Below are 16,429 nucleotides of genomic sequence, written 5' to 3'. Positions count from 1 at the left end.
CCAAAGGTCAACAATAATACAAAACAAAATCTTAATATAAAAGTCAATAACAAAAAATAAAGGGTGTGTCTTCTTGGATTTCTGTCCGAACTACCACAAACTTTATCCCCTAAAATCCCATTAATACATTTTAATGCTATAGTATGACTTTTTTTTTTTTAATCACATTTCAGACGACACGTATGAATTTTTTTTCATAATTTGGACAACATGGTATGACTTTTCTTTTCATATTTGACATGACTTTTTTGATAATATTTGATAATATTTATCATATTTTGGACGACATGCTATGGTATGACTTTTCTTTTCATATATCGTAAGATATTCTGTAGTATGACACAGTGGTGCAGTTGCCTCACAGTGAGAAGTAACTGGTTTCAGTTCCCACTTGAGGCATGCATGTCAGTTCAAAAAAAGGTCATACTCCAAGAAGTGATACAAAATTCAAACTGTATGTCGTCCGAAATATTCAAAAAAAGAAATACCATAACATGTCGTCCAAAAAGTGACCCAAAAGTACTTTTTGTATATAGTACAGCCAGGGCGATGCGGCTAACAATGTTTCGCTGTGATACAGGAAGTTGAAGTTTAAGGTCAAACGATGCTCCAAACCTCACGAAACATACGTTAGGCACCAACTTTCATGAGTTTTTGAAGATGTTAAAGCCGCCAAAAAAAGATAATTTTTCATAAAGAAGAATAAGGAACGAGATCGAGAAAAAAATGTAAACTGCAAAGGGGAATATGCGGACCTTGGTGTGCTGCACGTTGGGGAGCCGGCGGCCCTGACCCGCTGGATCCCTGACGTGCAGCTTGCGAGGGCCCGCAGATCACTGCTTGCAGTTTTAATTCTTTTCTGTGATTTAGTAATATAAACAATAATGTGTTTGTTTTTTATTGTATGTCGATGTCGGAGGCTATTAAATTGTGCATTTGAATGGTAAATACACACATGTTTAACACTGGGAAAGATGGTTCTGTAATTATTAGAACCTAATTATTCATTGATATAACTGTATTATGAGCTTTTTTCATATTTGATGTTTACAGTTGTAGGTAATTAATGATGTCTCCCTTCTAATTTGGGTTTTATGGGTCAGAAACAGGTTCAAAGAAGTACTGCCTGTGTTTGACCTCAAACAATGTCCCCAAAAATAGTTTACTACATTTCACCCAACACATTCACTGTAACCAAGATGACACGCTTATTTAGAAGTTCACAGATGACACAGGTTTAGTCAACAAACTTTTATTAATTAGTTGAGGGATACTAATGCACAGGTAATACAACAAGTTTGGGAGAAAAATTGTAACAGTTCAGACTCAAAGGAGGTGTTGATTCCTCCAATGTTAGGTACTATACAGCTTAATTTCAAATATCGAAATCTTTAATACATCATTAGTCTCATTTTATCTGTTACCTATATATGATAAACAGTTATGAGCTACAACATCATCTCTTAAAACTCTCAAAACTCTCATCACAATGGCCCCCGACAACAGAGCCAGATGCCTTTTTCTGCTTTTGAAGTAGGTAGCATACAAAACGAACCACTGTTGTCCAAATAAAAGGGTAAAATTCTTAGGCTGTCTAAAGGGATTTCTAGGGATAAACCTTGGTTTTGGAAATAACATTGCTGACAAAGGGAAGACACTTGAGCCTGCTGTTTCGCCAGGTACAAAAGTCACACCACACACAGTCCAGGTAACTAGAAAGCTCCAACAACACTCCTATTTCAAGCCTATTTCATGGTATAGTAAGTGCACTAAATACAGAAACAAACACACATACATATGCCTCGTTGTCCCATGTTGAATAGATAATAATAAAGGACTCTCTCAATGTGTTTGCCATCATGTACTCAAAAAGCTCAATTTATGTGCATCATCAAAATGGATAAAATAACATTGTGTGCCAACACATAGGCTTACAATGTTCTTTGTGGTCTACAAATGTTTTCAACCTTTTTTTGTGATTTTGATTTCATAATATGTAAAACGCATTTTCAAAGCAAACAAATAAAGGTAGGGGAGTGAAAAAAAAAAAAAAAAAAAAAGCCATACAATTTTGAGAAGACACCTCAATATCAAAATATAAGCAAGCCAACAAAATCAGCTAAATATGGTGTATTGCTGTACTCTCTAAACAGGTTGCAGTTAGCTCACACTGCGGGATAGATATGTGTTTTCCACATCATAGGAAGACAGATAGTAAAGGGTGTGATAAAATATAAAATACCCACTGTTCAAAGCAGTGCTAAACTATCATATTGCAACACCAAAGCTTGTTAGGTAAACACAGTCAATGTGACATTATCAATGAAACGAGTAACAAGCAGCTGATGAACCGATTCTGTGCCACAGCACAACACTCAACAAAAGTGTTACCATTCCTGACATCCAGTCTTTACAAAGGTGCTAACTGTTTAATACACTCATACACACACTCATACACACACACACACACACGCACACACACGCACGCACACGCACGCACACACACACGCAAGGTCTGGACAACTCATATTGAAAAGGTCCAAGGACCAATCAGTGCTCATCTGACTTATCCTCAACTGAACCTGGGTAGAAGAGAAAAGGTCCATCCCACTAAGAGAGACACATGCATAATCATTCCCACCTGAATAAACTCCATCAGTTGATTAGCAATGGATGAATTCAGATTGAATCTTTGCTTTACATTGTAAAAAGTCACAGAGTAGGAATGACACCACCTGGAACAAACATACATGTCAAATTCAATGTTCCTTGAAAATGATCTGCTGACATCAGTGCTTGATTTTAATGATGACATTGACGTTTTGGTGCAAAATTCAGAGGACTTGCCAATAAGGAGAACATGGAAGGATGGATCAGTGGACTTAAATGAGTTATATCAGGTCCTTAAGGTAGAGTGGCAAGTAAAGCACCCTTAAAATCCCGCCAGAATATCCTCAGATCACAATTTTATCCAAAGCTATCAGATTGCTATCTAGGTAATACACATGATACAATATAAAATAGATTTACGATCTGTTTGTTTTTAAGCAAGCAAGTCATTATTTTTATGGACATAAACTGCAAATATAAGTCAAATATTTATGGAGTTTTCATTTGCTCAAATTGTTAAAACAACTGTGGATTCAAGTATCTACTTTAAGCATGTTAAAGTGAAAATATTCTCTGATCTTTTAGATTTGAAAAGTAATTTAATATCATATATATATATTTTTTCTAAAACCGAAGCTAATCTAATATTAAGTGGCAGAGCAGCCTTAAACTTCAACAAGACCAGATATGGCTTTGTGGGGTGAGTCATAATGATACAGTCGTGTTGGATTACAGGTACAATATAGAAAGAGTTTACCATGTTGCCCATATAAAGAAAAATTTTGTTTTCCTCTAGTTTTTCATCAGAGTAAAATATTGTCACTCCTGTACCAGACAGCCACGAGGTTAGGTTGAAACTCCTGGAGTGCAAAAATACAAGAGGGAAGCAAAAAAGGGTTAAGGGTTAAAGTGCAAGGCAATAACTTTGAGCATCCAGGAATTAATTCATATACACTATTATAAGTGAATCTTCATTTGCAATTTTTCTGTTTAATAAAAGATTATTATCTTCAACCTCTCTATAAAAGATATTTTTTTTGATTCTCTCCTCAGCTTTGATTCAAGCTAAAGCAGCAGCCAACACATTGCCTCCTTTAAAATGGCGTCACATCATTTGATTGTGCTGCAATGGTGCAACAAGCTTCACACAAAATTCTTCATTCTGTCAAACATTTAGCTTTGCCAGTCCTATTTTAGAAATGCTTCAACTTTGTTTTGTTTCAAATCAATTAAAACAGTGTCATGTTACATATTATTGTAACTAATGTATACATTACAGATCACTTTTTGGGGGTATTCTGCATCATCTTCAGTGTAAAAGAATTGTGGAAATAATCTTTTGACCATTAATTATGGTTGTCAAAGCAGATACCTTTCATCATCGTGTGAAAATAAAACTCACTATAGAGACCGCTGTAGGAAGAAGAGTGGAACATGATTAACCAACTGACCAACATTTTAGCTTATCTGACATTTGCTTACGTGAAACATGAAAGGTAAAAAAAAAAAGTAAAACCAGAAAGAAAATGAAAGAAAACAAAAATCAAAACAACATTGCACTACAGCACACACTGCAAAAATTCTGACTGCTCATGATCCATTTGGACGTGCCAGGCTTGAAAATGACAGATGGCATCATTGCTTTGAGTATATACTGTAGATATATATAGATATTGTTTATGTACACAGTACGTTATACCTGTGAAAAAAATGTGAAAACACTAGCTATCATTAAATGACTTCACCATGCTAATAGAATATCCTTTTTAAAACCTCTCAAACACAACACGGATCTTGCAGAGAAAATCACTGCATGTATTTGGAATACTACCTCTGTTTAAAAAATTCTATCCACGTAAAGGTCAGGATTTTATCTTTGATTACTACTGACACCCCTGCTGTGAGTACAGAAACTGAAATGTGGGCCTTAAAAAGGAGACGAAAGTGGAATGGAGAAAAAAAAAAAACACTACTGTTTTGAGTATTGTTAACAGTACACACGTTAACTCGGGGGGTTTCAAAACCAAGATTTGAAGACTGTACTAAATGTTTTACTTCTTAACTGTTGTTTTGGCTTTCTTCTAAGTGCCAAGTCTTTGTGGAGTTAGAAAGTTCTTTGAGCTTCCCAGCATAACATTTACAGTAAGCATCCTCTCTGGCTCCTGGGTGGATAAAAGTAGAGCTACTCTGACAATGACAGCCTCTTGGGTTTGCGTCGTCTTTTGGCGGAGGGGACGGGCTGTCTGTTTTGGCCTGAATGATCACTGTCTGATGGGTCAGAGATCAGGGATGGGGACTGAGAGAGGCCCGAGGAAGGGGTCATGGCAGGGGTTGAGTTTTGAGTAGTGGTAAGTGTTTCAGTTTTTGTCTGGAGAGGCGCATCCACAGGGGGGCGCTCTTTTGGTTTGCGGCCCCTCTTCTTACCAGTGGTGGCACCGTTCCTCACTTCAGCTTTGAACCCTATGTTCTCCGTGACTTTACTCTTGCTACTAGAGACGACTTGACTGGCTGCTGCACGGAACCAGTTCTAAGAACAAAAAAACAACAACACAGTGATCAACTCAAGACTTGAAGAACGTACAGCAGCATCCATACAACTGTATAGCTTTGCTACTATAATTAGTTGGATAACCCACCAAATCTGGATACAGTATAACAGAGCCCCTGAAGTCTCAAAAGATGGTCATTATTAAAAATGCAGGCACACGATATTAAACTGTGTGAAAAAGTTGTTACTTTGTGAGAAGAAATTGTATATTGAATGAACAAGTTAGTGTGTTACTTTGGTAAACAAGGTGTTGTGTGTTATTCACATAGAGGGGAAAAGATTAAAACAAGATCTGTATGAACTTCTTCCCAAAAGTTAATGACTTGTTTGCGCGACATTTCCCACCTAAACACCTTGTTAGCATGAGATAAATACACCACATTGTGCAGCTCCATATATTACCATATAAAAAAATGTATATGCTGCATGTGAGAGTCTAATTAAAATGATACTAAATAACATTAAGGCCTGCTTTTAGGATACTTGTAAAATTTACACCAGGAGTGACCCACCTGTGAGTGTGTCTTGCTAATGTGGTACTTGACACCGCTCTCTGAGCTAAACTCCTTCTGACAGATTAGACAGGTGTACTTCCCCAGTTCACCACCACCCTGAAACACACACAAAAACTAGCACTACAGTGTATACATACGTACATATATATATATATATATACTGTGCAGTAAACGGCTGTTGTTCAAAATGACCTTCTTTTCACTAAATTAACAACATACGGTAAAAAAATACTGCATTATTTATAGATATGTACATACTTTCTCTTCTATCATTTGTTAAAGGGCAATTTTTTTTAAATTATTTTTCCCTTCAAATTTCATCTTACTTTTCCTTTGTAATATATATATATATATATATATATTTTCTGTTTGTATATATTATTGTGATGTGGTGTATTGCACTGTTTTCCCTTGCAGTGATACAGTACATGCAGGCTGCAGAGGCAAAACGCTTCACAGACACAAACATTTTTACAAAAATAGAAGTTGTGACGACAACATAAAAAGATCTGATCCAGCTATGAACTAAAGTACAAATATGGGATTAATTTCTGTGTGAACTCCATATATGTGCATGTTTTTAGGTGTGTGTTCGTACCTGACTACAGTTAGCGAGGTGGGCCTTTAGACCTGACACACTGGAATACACAGCCTCACAGTTCTAGGACAAAGCAGAAATAAACAGAGAGTGAACAAACTAATTCAATCCACATCCTGTAGAAACATTAGCCTTATTATTATAATAAACCTAGTGCTCAATGTTAAGGCAAATTCTCAAATTGTTTTGCTTAAATATAGAAAGTAATTTCTAAATCAAACTTGTCAAAGTTCTGACCTCATTCGTGCAGCAAATGAAGCCCTTCTCCTTGACTTGATTCTTCCAGGACTCGAGTAACTCCGGGCTGAAGTTGGGGAGGCCAGGACGAGTGTAGTTTAACTAAACCAAAGAGAACAGTTTTATTAGTATTTGTGGTTGTTTCAATTTTACTGTGCAAATAGTTTATAGAAAAGAGGACTAAATGAGCGGCGACTAAAGGCCATATTTATCTGTTGATGTCACCTTTTACAATTTACACCTGCTTTTGAAAGGTTGGCTTTGATGTGAAATCTTTTTTGTGCTTTCTGCATACACAATACGTCTGTACATCTGCCTGTATGTGAGGTAACTAGTTTAGTGTATATGCATAGAGTTCATCTCTACATACCTGCTAGGCGTGTGTATGTGTATCATGTGTGCACTACTATCCTCACCCTCTTGCTATCGGGCACCAGGTCGTCCTTGATGCGTCGCTTGGTGCCCCAGTCCTTGGCCAGCTCATCCTCTGCTATCTCCTGCAGGTGGAACACTGCCACCTGAGCTGACCGTCGCCTCACTCTGCCACTGGGGGTCCTTTCAAAGTCCTCTCCATGGCTCACAATCTGTGCTGCTTTCTCTTTGTCTCGCTCCCTTTCCTTTTCTTTTTCCCAGACCTTTTCCCTAGATTCTCTGTCCTTCTCTTTGGGATGGCCGGATGGTCCTCTTTCCTGCCAGTCCTTCTTCTCAGGCTGGCTTTGCTCTCTTTTGCCCCCTGAAGCAGACTCATCAGAGTCCACCTGGAGGAACAGTAGGACAACCTCTTTGAGTGAAAAATGTGGGAGCATTTTTGGGTACTTTATATGCTTAAAATGAAAAAGAATACAAAAAAAAAAAAGGAAAAATGCCCATCTCTTATAATAACTACTACTACTGTCTTCCAAGAATGTCTTACCCTCTCCGTGCCGGTGTTGTTGTTTGTGTCAGTGATACTGTCCTTGTTGTTGGTGGTGGTTGTAGCTGTCATGGTGGTGGTGATGGTCGTGGAGTGCTCGGTGCGTACGTGGTAGTCTCTGCCAGCCTTGGAGCGGTAGTTTTTTCCACAATGCTGGCACAGAAACACAGGCTTCTCATCGTCAGAACACTCTCTTCCACAACGCTTCTGGTGATACTGGTAGCCCATCAGACTGGAAAAGTGGGCTGAACAGCCCTGTATATGTGTATGTGTGTGTGTGTGTGTGTGTGTGTGTGTGTTTGTACACAAGATGTTTATGTGATCATGTGACGCCAGTGACAGAAATGAGACAGAATGAAAACACACATTAAGCAAGAAACTGGGTAAGTGCAACAAAGTGTAGGTTTCATGGAACAATATTACTGTATTTGGTCAATATTTAGTGGTTGATGTTAAAAAGACAGAGAAAACGGGAGAAAGATGCTCATTTTGCAGTGTGAAGACATGTCACTGTGGAGAGTCTAATTTTTGCAGCTCTTTTTCTTCCTCTCTCTGCGTGTGTGAATAATGGGAAGCAGAGTGTTGATGTGGTTTTGGGCAACATGTCAAGAACAAGGCATAAAGGAAAAAAGGAGGGAGAGGGAGAGAGGTAAAAGGAGGCAGGCACAAAAGAGGAGCCTGAGGAAAAGGGAGAAATGAAATCAAAACTGGCAGATGAGGAGAGAGATAAATGTGACACGGGAGACAGAAAAATTTAGACAATTGGGAATGAAGAGCACAGGAAAGTAAGAGCAGTATAGAATGAGAGGCAGGAAAAGAGAAAAGGACCATGGAAGAAAGAAGAAGTGCATACCTCACTAGGACACTTGATTCGTCCCATCTGTTTGAGCACTCGACGCAGCCTTTCTCTCTCCTCGTGCTCGTTGCCCGTCTGGCCTTCGCTCCCTGAGGGCTGGTGGGGTGGGGTGGGGGGTGGGGGGGAGAGACAAAAACACTGTCGCATAAGCGTGTCCCACCACAACACCTCCCACTACCTGATGACTTGTACAAAAAAACGCGAAGAAAATGTGTTTCCCATCTCGGGTGTTTGCACTGCGCGAGGATCATTAAATGGTTTCATGGTGAGGCTGTTACTCAAGGCATGTTTATGACAACTGTCAAACCCATGTTTTCACTCGAGTGTTAGCTTGTTGCCAAACCCCAACCAAGACCAGAACAACAGATGGCAGGGCTGCCAGGGAGAGGAAAGACGTGCAGGGGACTGGAGAGAGCGTGGACAAACAGAGGGATCCCAGTGGAGCAAACTTCACGTGTTTCCTCATGTGTTAACGCCGAGATGACTGACACGCAACCCTTGTCAAAGCTGTGTGTGAAGGTAGGGACGACAGGAGATGCCACTAGACTACTTCAGTAGAACACGCACAAGGCTGCAGGCAAGAGAACAGACACCAGCTCGGCCTCTGATTTACACTAGCAGGGAAAGAAGTCATGAAACTACATCAGCATGTATTCTTAATGCCTCTATCAGAGAAAGAACAAAAGAGCAAGCGCCAAAGAAAGAGAGTGACAGTATAGGCAGCACAATCACACCAGCGACATTGAGGTCAACCTCAGTGGGTGACCCCTGTCCTTCTGTCAGCCTGCTGCGTTTTCCCACACTGCACTGGGGCTGGGCCACGTGAACACACTGACAACACTCAACCCTGCAGGGGCAGTGCAAACTCCAGATCGTGCAAAAATCAAACTTCACAGCCGCACTGCTTGTACAAGACCAAAGTACAAACTGCTTTACATAGAAATGATGAACTAGTAAGAGATTCAACACAAATGTAATGAAACCGGGAACAAACTTAAGTCAAATTAATCAGCAAAAACATTTTTGTAGTTTCCACCTTATGAACACCCATTTATACAATGTATAAAGATGCAACTCTTTTGTCTCCTCAAAGATGGAAAACAGTCTTCTTGCTATATTTGAATGGCGCTGCTTTAACAACATGTATTGTACACAAAAACGCATGTCCAATATCTCCGGATGACTCCCCTCGCAGCGCCTACTCGCTCAAAAACATGAACCAAAACACACTACAACAACAACATGTAACATCAACAACAATCAATAACGTGACTGATACTGTGAGATATACAGCCATTCAGTAGAGAAGTGCACGTCTTATTGGAAAACTAAATACTGAAGGGGCCGAGGTACCTGAAGATTCAGTGATTCTAAGAAATGTGCTATTTTCTGCAGTTCAAAAGTTTTCTTGAAAAGAAAAAAAAAAAAAAGAGTAAGACGCTTGTCAAAACTGCAAATGATAAAAGCCTTCTTTAATCAGCTGCTACGCGAGTCTAGAGCACAATCACAGACTCAGACTGACGCACAATTAACACAATGATGGCTTTCAATCTGTCAAAAAAGTTTAAAATGTTCCAATCTGAAAAAAAAATGTTGCGAAAGTTTGATCGTGTGCCGAGAAGGACGACATGGAGAAACCTTTGAGCATCTTACTTTTACCAAACACATAATGCTCTAATGTGTTTTGCTTTCTGCTGGACTGGAATTCTGCCAACAAGTCTGAAGATGTGTGGCATCAAATAGTTTAACTTGGCTGACACAGATGGCACAGTCATCTATCGCCCCGATCACACTGGCAAACATTACACACTCAAAGCCTCTCTCTCACTCACACACACACACACACACACACACACACACACACACACACACACACACACACACACACACACACACACACACACGTCAAGTACTGTGAGCATACGTGCTCACACAAACACACATGTTACATGCCACAAGGTTTGCTGCCCGTAGATTCATGAATCTTTTATGATACTTTTTGAAACAGGCAGCGTTGAATTATTCAGCAAACTTTATAGCTGTACCATTGCTCTAATGCAGGAGTGTCATGATAATATCTTAATGAAGCTCTTTGCTGTCGGAGTTAAGACAGCTGCAGAAAGAAATGTGAGCACTTCCAAGGACAAGAATAACAATCAGCAGTTCAAACATATGATCGTTTGCTAACTCCAAGATCAAATATTTGGGTATAACAGACACCAGATAAAATATAGAGGGAAAGAAAGGTGTCTGTACATATATATATGGCTATTAAACGGATAGACATAAACATACAGTCAAAAAATGCCTTTCCTGTGAAAACTGACACTAACAGTGATGTATGGAGACTTCCATACGTAGTGTCATGTGCAGATCTGCCTCATGAACGATAGGAGTATTGCTATGGTGTGGTTCCGAACTAACTACCCTGGTCAGTGGATCAGTGTGACAGCGGTTACACGTTACCACTTATTAACATCTGGACTCATACTGAGTGAGGGAAAAGAGGGCAACGATCGGTCAAAAGAAAATAGGCACAAATTCAGAGGGCGTCATTGTTTGTTTGAAGCCGTAAATCAAGTTTTAGAAATTCCAAGGTGTGCGGCTGTACCTTGGTGCTGTGTTCAGCCATGGTGTGGTAGTTGAGGCCGGCCTTGGACCTGAACTGTTTGTGGCACTGCTGGCACTTCAGGGCATCCTGGAGCTGCAGGGGTTGAAGGCCAAACAGAGGATCAAATAAACATTTCTCTGTGAAAGGAAACTAACAAGTAAGATACTCTTGCTGGCTTTGCTCTTTATTGGATCCATCAATAGAGCAACATTTCATCTGTAACCTAATTGAGTTTGTTATTAGTGCACAATTCTGGTCAAAATAAAGGACTTAGGGACAAATGAAGAATCTCAGAGAACCTGAAAAAGCCAATTTAACACACAGTGTTCCTTGACGCAGTCGTCTCTTCTCGCCTCAGTATTGATCTGGAAGCAGAGGTGTTTTGATGGTGAGTGACCCAGCGGTAATGTGGTGATTCTGTCATTGCTTAACGGCAGACTGTCACTTTAATAGAGCCACACAGGCCTCTGGGCTAAATAGCCATTAAAATGGCTGTAGGAAAAAGTCTCTGTGAGGGCCAAGGCTACTGCACCACTCCACCTGGTTCCTCCACTGGGAAAGCTCAATATATTGTAGTTTGATAACATTTTCCGTGCTTCACCTCTACTTCGTTTATTACTACTATTGAGTACAATCGAGTGAAATGCAAACACACTGTTTCTGCAGGAGTGTACAGTGTCCTTCCCCTTGATACGTTTCAGTTGGTATTATTTTTCATATTAGAAACAATGTATGAAGATATTACATGAAAAACTGGTTGAGATTACTGTACTGAGATACTGCCTGATGGTACTTAGACAGCTTTCTAATCAATATCTTTACTGTAAAGGCTCCCCAGTCTCTGCACAATGGGGTTCTCAGGGAGAAGTATCCAATAACGATGCAGTCAAAGTTATAATCCAAAATGGAAATTACAGCTCTGGGTTTAGTAAGCATCATTTCATACTCAGGAAAAAAAGTTTAATAACGATTACAGGCTTTGACATTACGTAAACAGCTTTTTGTTGATATATGGATTCCAATGAGCTGTTATGTTGTCAATTCGCCTGCCACAGATCTTAGTTATTATTAACACAGTTTGTATTGTATTGATGCATACATTCAAAGCAGTGAAAGCGAGCTTGTACTAAAGTGCTTATTTTGGACTAGTCTTTTTTTGGTTTCAAAGCTAGCTCTGCCAGAGGGGTGTACTACGAAGCGAGATTAGTGGGTCAGTGAGGTGTGTTGAGACTAAAGCCAGGGTTGTCAGTGTCACGAAGTGGGCTCTCTTTTAAGATGGCTAGATCACCATGGTAACTTATGCTGCAAATTGAACCTGGTCTGGAGCAGGTAATGTTCAAGATATTGGATCAAAACGCAAGAAAGTACTGCCTACAATCAATTTTCTCTGAAAGATGTCATCACCAATCGGACAAGATAACCCTGGAGCTCGGTGCGCTAAGTGAGACAGTCCTCTGTCTTTCGCCGGTGATTTTTATGAGGTATAGATTAATTTGACTATGTTTTTTTTTACTCATATCATGATTCAGCAGGGACTGATTGATGCACTAAAGCATTGCACTTGTACTTGTAGATCTGACAATATACCTACCTACCCTTTGAATTATTTTTTTATATTAATTTCTAATTTGCTCCTCGGTCCGTTTGACACCTGCGGGAGTGCAGGTGAAATTATAAGACTAAAACGTTCACACACGTCATGAGAATACATCTAATAATACATGAATTTAATGAAATATGCACATGTAATTAGTCAGATTTTCCTGTGCACTTTATGGTAAGTTGATACTTGGATATATGCCTTTTAACTTCGGCTTGCATTCACACAGGCGGCGATTTTTTTTTTGCACATCCTTCCATCATTCAGCAGCTGCAGCTGTGCTGCTTTCAGTGTGGATTATGTGTTTACTTTATTATAGGTTTTTAAAATTATAGTTTGCTCCTCGTTTGAAAAATATGTGCCTCTGCTGTCAGTACACTTGTTTGTGATTGGCCAGATGCTGCAAACACCTCCTCCTTTATGTGAACGCGCACAGAGCCTAAAGCAGAAAGCCTGAATTAACAGAGAAAGCTGATAATCACAGTCGTAGCACCGATCATCTCTGACTGAGAGTTTCCGCTTTGTTGAACCAGCTCAGGCAAAGAAAGCCTGGTTATGTTGAACTTGCTTCGTAGTACACCCCTCAGGAGTGACAGTACATCCATCCCGCTCCCAGTCTGACGGACAGGTGTGTCACCTACTGACCTTCTGGCAAATTTCCATGTGTTTCTTGAGGCCGTGGATTGTTTTCCTGGTGACGATGGAGCAGGTGGGACACACCACTTCACCTCGCTCTGAGATTGCTCGTTGCCACTGAGTGTCGGGAACAGCAACTGTAAAACATAGAGGACACAGCCAATTAAATTAATATGGAAATACAAAAACAGTATTTTTATTATCACCAGGTAACTCTACGGTGGATTATACCTTTTATTAGTTATCTACTTAACAAAAAAACTATGTATTTATTATCTCAAACTTAGTAAATGATTTGTTCATGTTTTAAGTTAATGCTTTTAGGTTGACACACAATCTAAATGTAACTCTAAATTTTTTTTAAGAGAAATAAGTTTAATTGTTGGGGTAATATTGCAGTATTGAAGTCTGAACTTAGCTGAGGTCAAATGAGCAAAAAACAGAAGAAGCGAAAACTAAAAAAGCCCCATAAACAAGCCAGCTATAGAGAAAAGCTAAAGCTGGATTAGAGCTTAATAGTGGATGTAAGCCGTAATTCAAGACGGCAGTACTGTGGTTTAGTATTTTGTTGTTCACAAGAAGGTTATGGAGGACCAGAGTTTTAGGTGTTTTGATGGTTATTCTCAAGTCACTGTTTTCTTTTCTCTGCTAGCTTAAACTGAATGTAGCCTGTGTTCGTTTTCATCACCGCAGGCAGGCACTGATATTTTCAACTAGGTCTTTTTGTTGCACACTTTTTTTGTTGTTTTGACGTTGCCATTTTAATGAGGTTGTTTTTTTGTATTTGTTGACACATTGTGTACAGTGTTTAAAAAGTGTATCGGTACCATGTTCCATTGTAATTTTACACTATAAAAAAAAAAAAATCAGAGACAGAGCGTGTACTGGAAACCCAGCACAGTAATCTAACGGTACCCATCTCTAACAGTAATGTCAACAATTACTGTTAAGCGATTTAAATGTGAAGTCTTATTGATTTAGAAACATTTGTCATTTTAATTTTATAGTCCTTGACAAAATGATGTGTTCTCGTTTTGCGAACATTTAAATTAGAAATGAGAGTGATAAAGGACTATGACATACTGAAAGCTTGTTTTTGTTTTTTTTATGGTCAATATCTGAAAGAGAACAACTAAGGATTTTCCTCAAGCCAGAAAGGTGGATTTTATGTTATCTATCTGGTTTTTTTTTTAAATTTTACTTAAAATTAACTTTTTTTTTTTAATTTATTCTCTTCTCTGAAGGCAGTATTTATGTCTTAGTTATTATCCTCCCTATAGGGCCTATGCTTAAGATACTGGAAGGGATGTCCGATCTGATCTAAGTCCTAAAGCGCAACCACTTATGAACAAAAGCATTCATTTAAAAAGGTGATGTAGGTGTTCACCAGAACTTGTTGTGGCCGATTCTTTCTTGGAGGACTGACTTGAAGTCGGTCTTCTCTGAGGCTCCTCACTGAACCCACTCCCCTCTGATCTCTTCACGCGGCCCGCCTTCAGCTTCTCCTCCACCTTAGTCATACCTGCAGCACACATGTGCACACACAGACGGACACACATACACAGACACAGTCATGGCAGTAATTAATACTTCCATTGAAAGTATTTCAGGTAAAGTGAGAGATATTAGCAGAGAGGGACAGATGTAGGACGATGCTGAACAAGATACTAAAAAGGGAAAGTGGATACTGAATATAAACTGGAAAAAGGATGCCGTTAATGAAAAAAGGAAGTTGTTTTGAGCTACACCGGATCGATGACAGGCAGATGGAAAGAGAGCCAGGGAGAGCAGTGAGTTCTGAAAACTGCAGATGAATTGTTTGACAAGTGATGATAAGTAGTTTAGAGCCCTGTGTATGCTATGTGAGTCACTGAACATTTTCAGCATATGAATGAGACAGAAAGAGAGAGGTGTTGGAAAAGCTGAGTATATGTGATGTGTGCTTGGTGTCTGAGTCACTGATTCATTTAGCCAGATACTAAACATCTCTACAGTTGCCACATTAGCACTGCCAAAAGACCAGCAGCATTGATCAGCAGCAGTAGGGAGTGTTCACAATCGCTTACATAACTAATCACACAATGGAGTAAAGTTCTTTTGAATAAGCCCACAACACACAACCCCATTATCCTTGTTTTCCACCAGTGGTGTATTTGTTCCCCCAAGAATTACATTATGAAGAAAATCATCACAAGGCTCCTGAGGTCTGCTGTAATCAATGATGAATCATATAAAACACATAAAAGCAACCTCTTCTTCATTTAAAAAAATAAATAAATCACACCCACATAAGATTACAAGACAAAGCTGTCTGACTGTGTTGTGCAAGTTTTAATGAGATAAAGCATGGTTTATTCTTAACAGCTGGTATCTACCTTTCAATCCAAATGTTCCAGATATAGAGGGCTGTTCTCCAGTGAATTTCTTAGGTGTTTTCTGCTTCCGTCCTGGCTCAAGAGAAAAACAGAGCAAGAGCCGGTCAAACATACAGTGGAAGCAGAAACAGTGGTGCTTGAAAGTTTGTGAACCCTTCAGAATTTACTGCATTTCTGCATAAATATGATCCAAAACATCAGATTTCCCACACAAGTTCTAAAAGTAGATAAAGAAAGCCCAATTAAACAAACAGACAAAAATGTTACACTTGGTTGTTTATTTATTGAGGAAAATATTACAATAATACATATTTGTAAGTGCCAAAAGTATGTAAGTAAGCGGTTCATTTGAAAGTAAAATTTGAGTTTGTATTTTCAGTCAATGGGATAAAAATCAGTTGTCAGGGAGCTCCCTGTTTCATTTAATGAACAGGGATCTATTAAAGTCTGTTAATCACTGCACATGTCTGTTGAAGTGTATTATGGCACAAACAAAGAACATTTATGAGGACTTCTTTATGCAGAAATAAAGAAAATTCTGAAGGATTTACAAACTATCAAACACCACCGTAATGAGAACATAAAATCTGTAAGAAAAGATTTGCTGTAATCTTACTGTGCCTCATTCGCTCTGGGTCTTCGTCAGGAAAAGAAGGGGGAAGGCTGCCCCCCTCGCTTTCACTTCCCCCTGCATCAGATGACGTGCTTTGGGACTGCGACTGCTGGGACTGCAGCTGCACTGTCTGGGACTGGTGAATCTGCTGTGAAGGCTGGCTGTGGCTGTGCTGTTTCCTCTCGCTCTTCTGGTGGGCCAGCTCCCCGTTTTGAGAGGGCGTGGACACCTCATGGGTCTTTTTCACTTTGAAGAACACCGGAGAGGGGGGACTGTTCTCCATGGGCCTGGATTCACAGACCGGGGGAGGACAGGTT

At 39.5% G+C, this 16,429-nt stretch overlaps 1 protein-coding gene across 6 annotated transcripts in view; it reads right to left on the bottom strand.

Moving 5' to 3' along the window:
- Positions 1-1,236: 1,236 nt before the first annotated feature.
- The window catches only part of znf512b (zinc finger protein 512B), a 28,637-nt gene continuing 13,444 nt past the window's right edge, over positions 1,237-16,429 (bottom strand). For 5 of the 6 annotated variants that reach the window (XM_069140256.1, XM_069140254.1, XM_069140259.1 and 2 more), the window contains 12 exons: positions 16,116-16,399; positions 15,500-15,571; positions 14,512-14,646; positions 13,134-13,261; positions 10,889-10,981; positions 8,275-8,373; positions 7,422-7,676; positions 6,925-7,266; positions 6,509-6,610; positions 6,272-6,334; positions 5,671-5,769; positions 1,237-5,137 (listed from right to left, as the gene is read on the bottom strand). In XM_069140256.1, coding sequence (XP_068996357.1) covers positions 4,793-5,137; positions 5,671-5,769; positions 6,272-6,334; positions 6,509-6,610; positions 6,925-7,266; positions 7,422-7,676; positions 8,275-8,373; positions 10,889-10,981; positions 13,134-13,261; positions 14,512-14,646; positions 15,500-15,571; positions 16,116-16,399 — 2,017 coding nt within the window. In that variant the 3' untranslated portion in view covers positions 1,237-4,792. The remainder of the gene's footprint in view (positions 5,138-5,670; positions 5,770-6,271; positions 6,335-6,508; positions 6,611-6,924; positions 7,267-7,421; positions 7,677-8,274; positions 8,374-10,888; positions 10,982-13,133; positions 13,262-14,511; positions 14,647-15,499; positions 15,572-16,115; positions 16,400-16,429) is intronic. The other variant, XM_069140260.1, reaches the window with a different exon arrangement.

Source organism: Embiotoca jacksoni, unplaced genomic scaffold, assembly GCF_022577435.1.
Source record: "Embiotoca jacksoni isolate LCO1_2020_lvr unplaced genomic scaffold, fEmbJac1.0.p SCAF_9, whole genome shotgun sequence".
In the NCBI taxonomy this organism is placed as follows: domain Eukaryota; kingdom Metazoa; phylum Chordata; class Actinopteri; family Embiotocidae; genus Embiotoca; species Embiotoca jacksoni.
The sequence above is the reverse complement of the archived record's forward strand: the minus strand, read 5'-3'. Positions and strand labels throughout refer to the sequence as shown.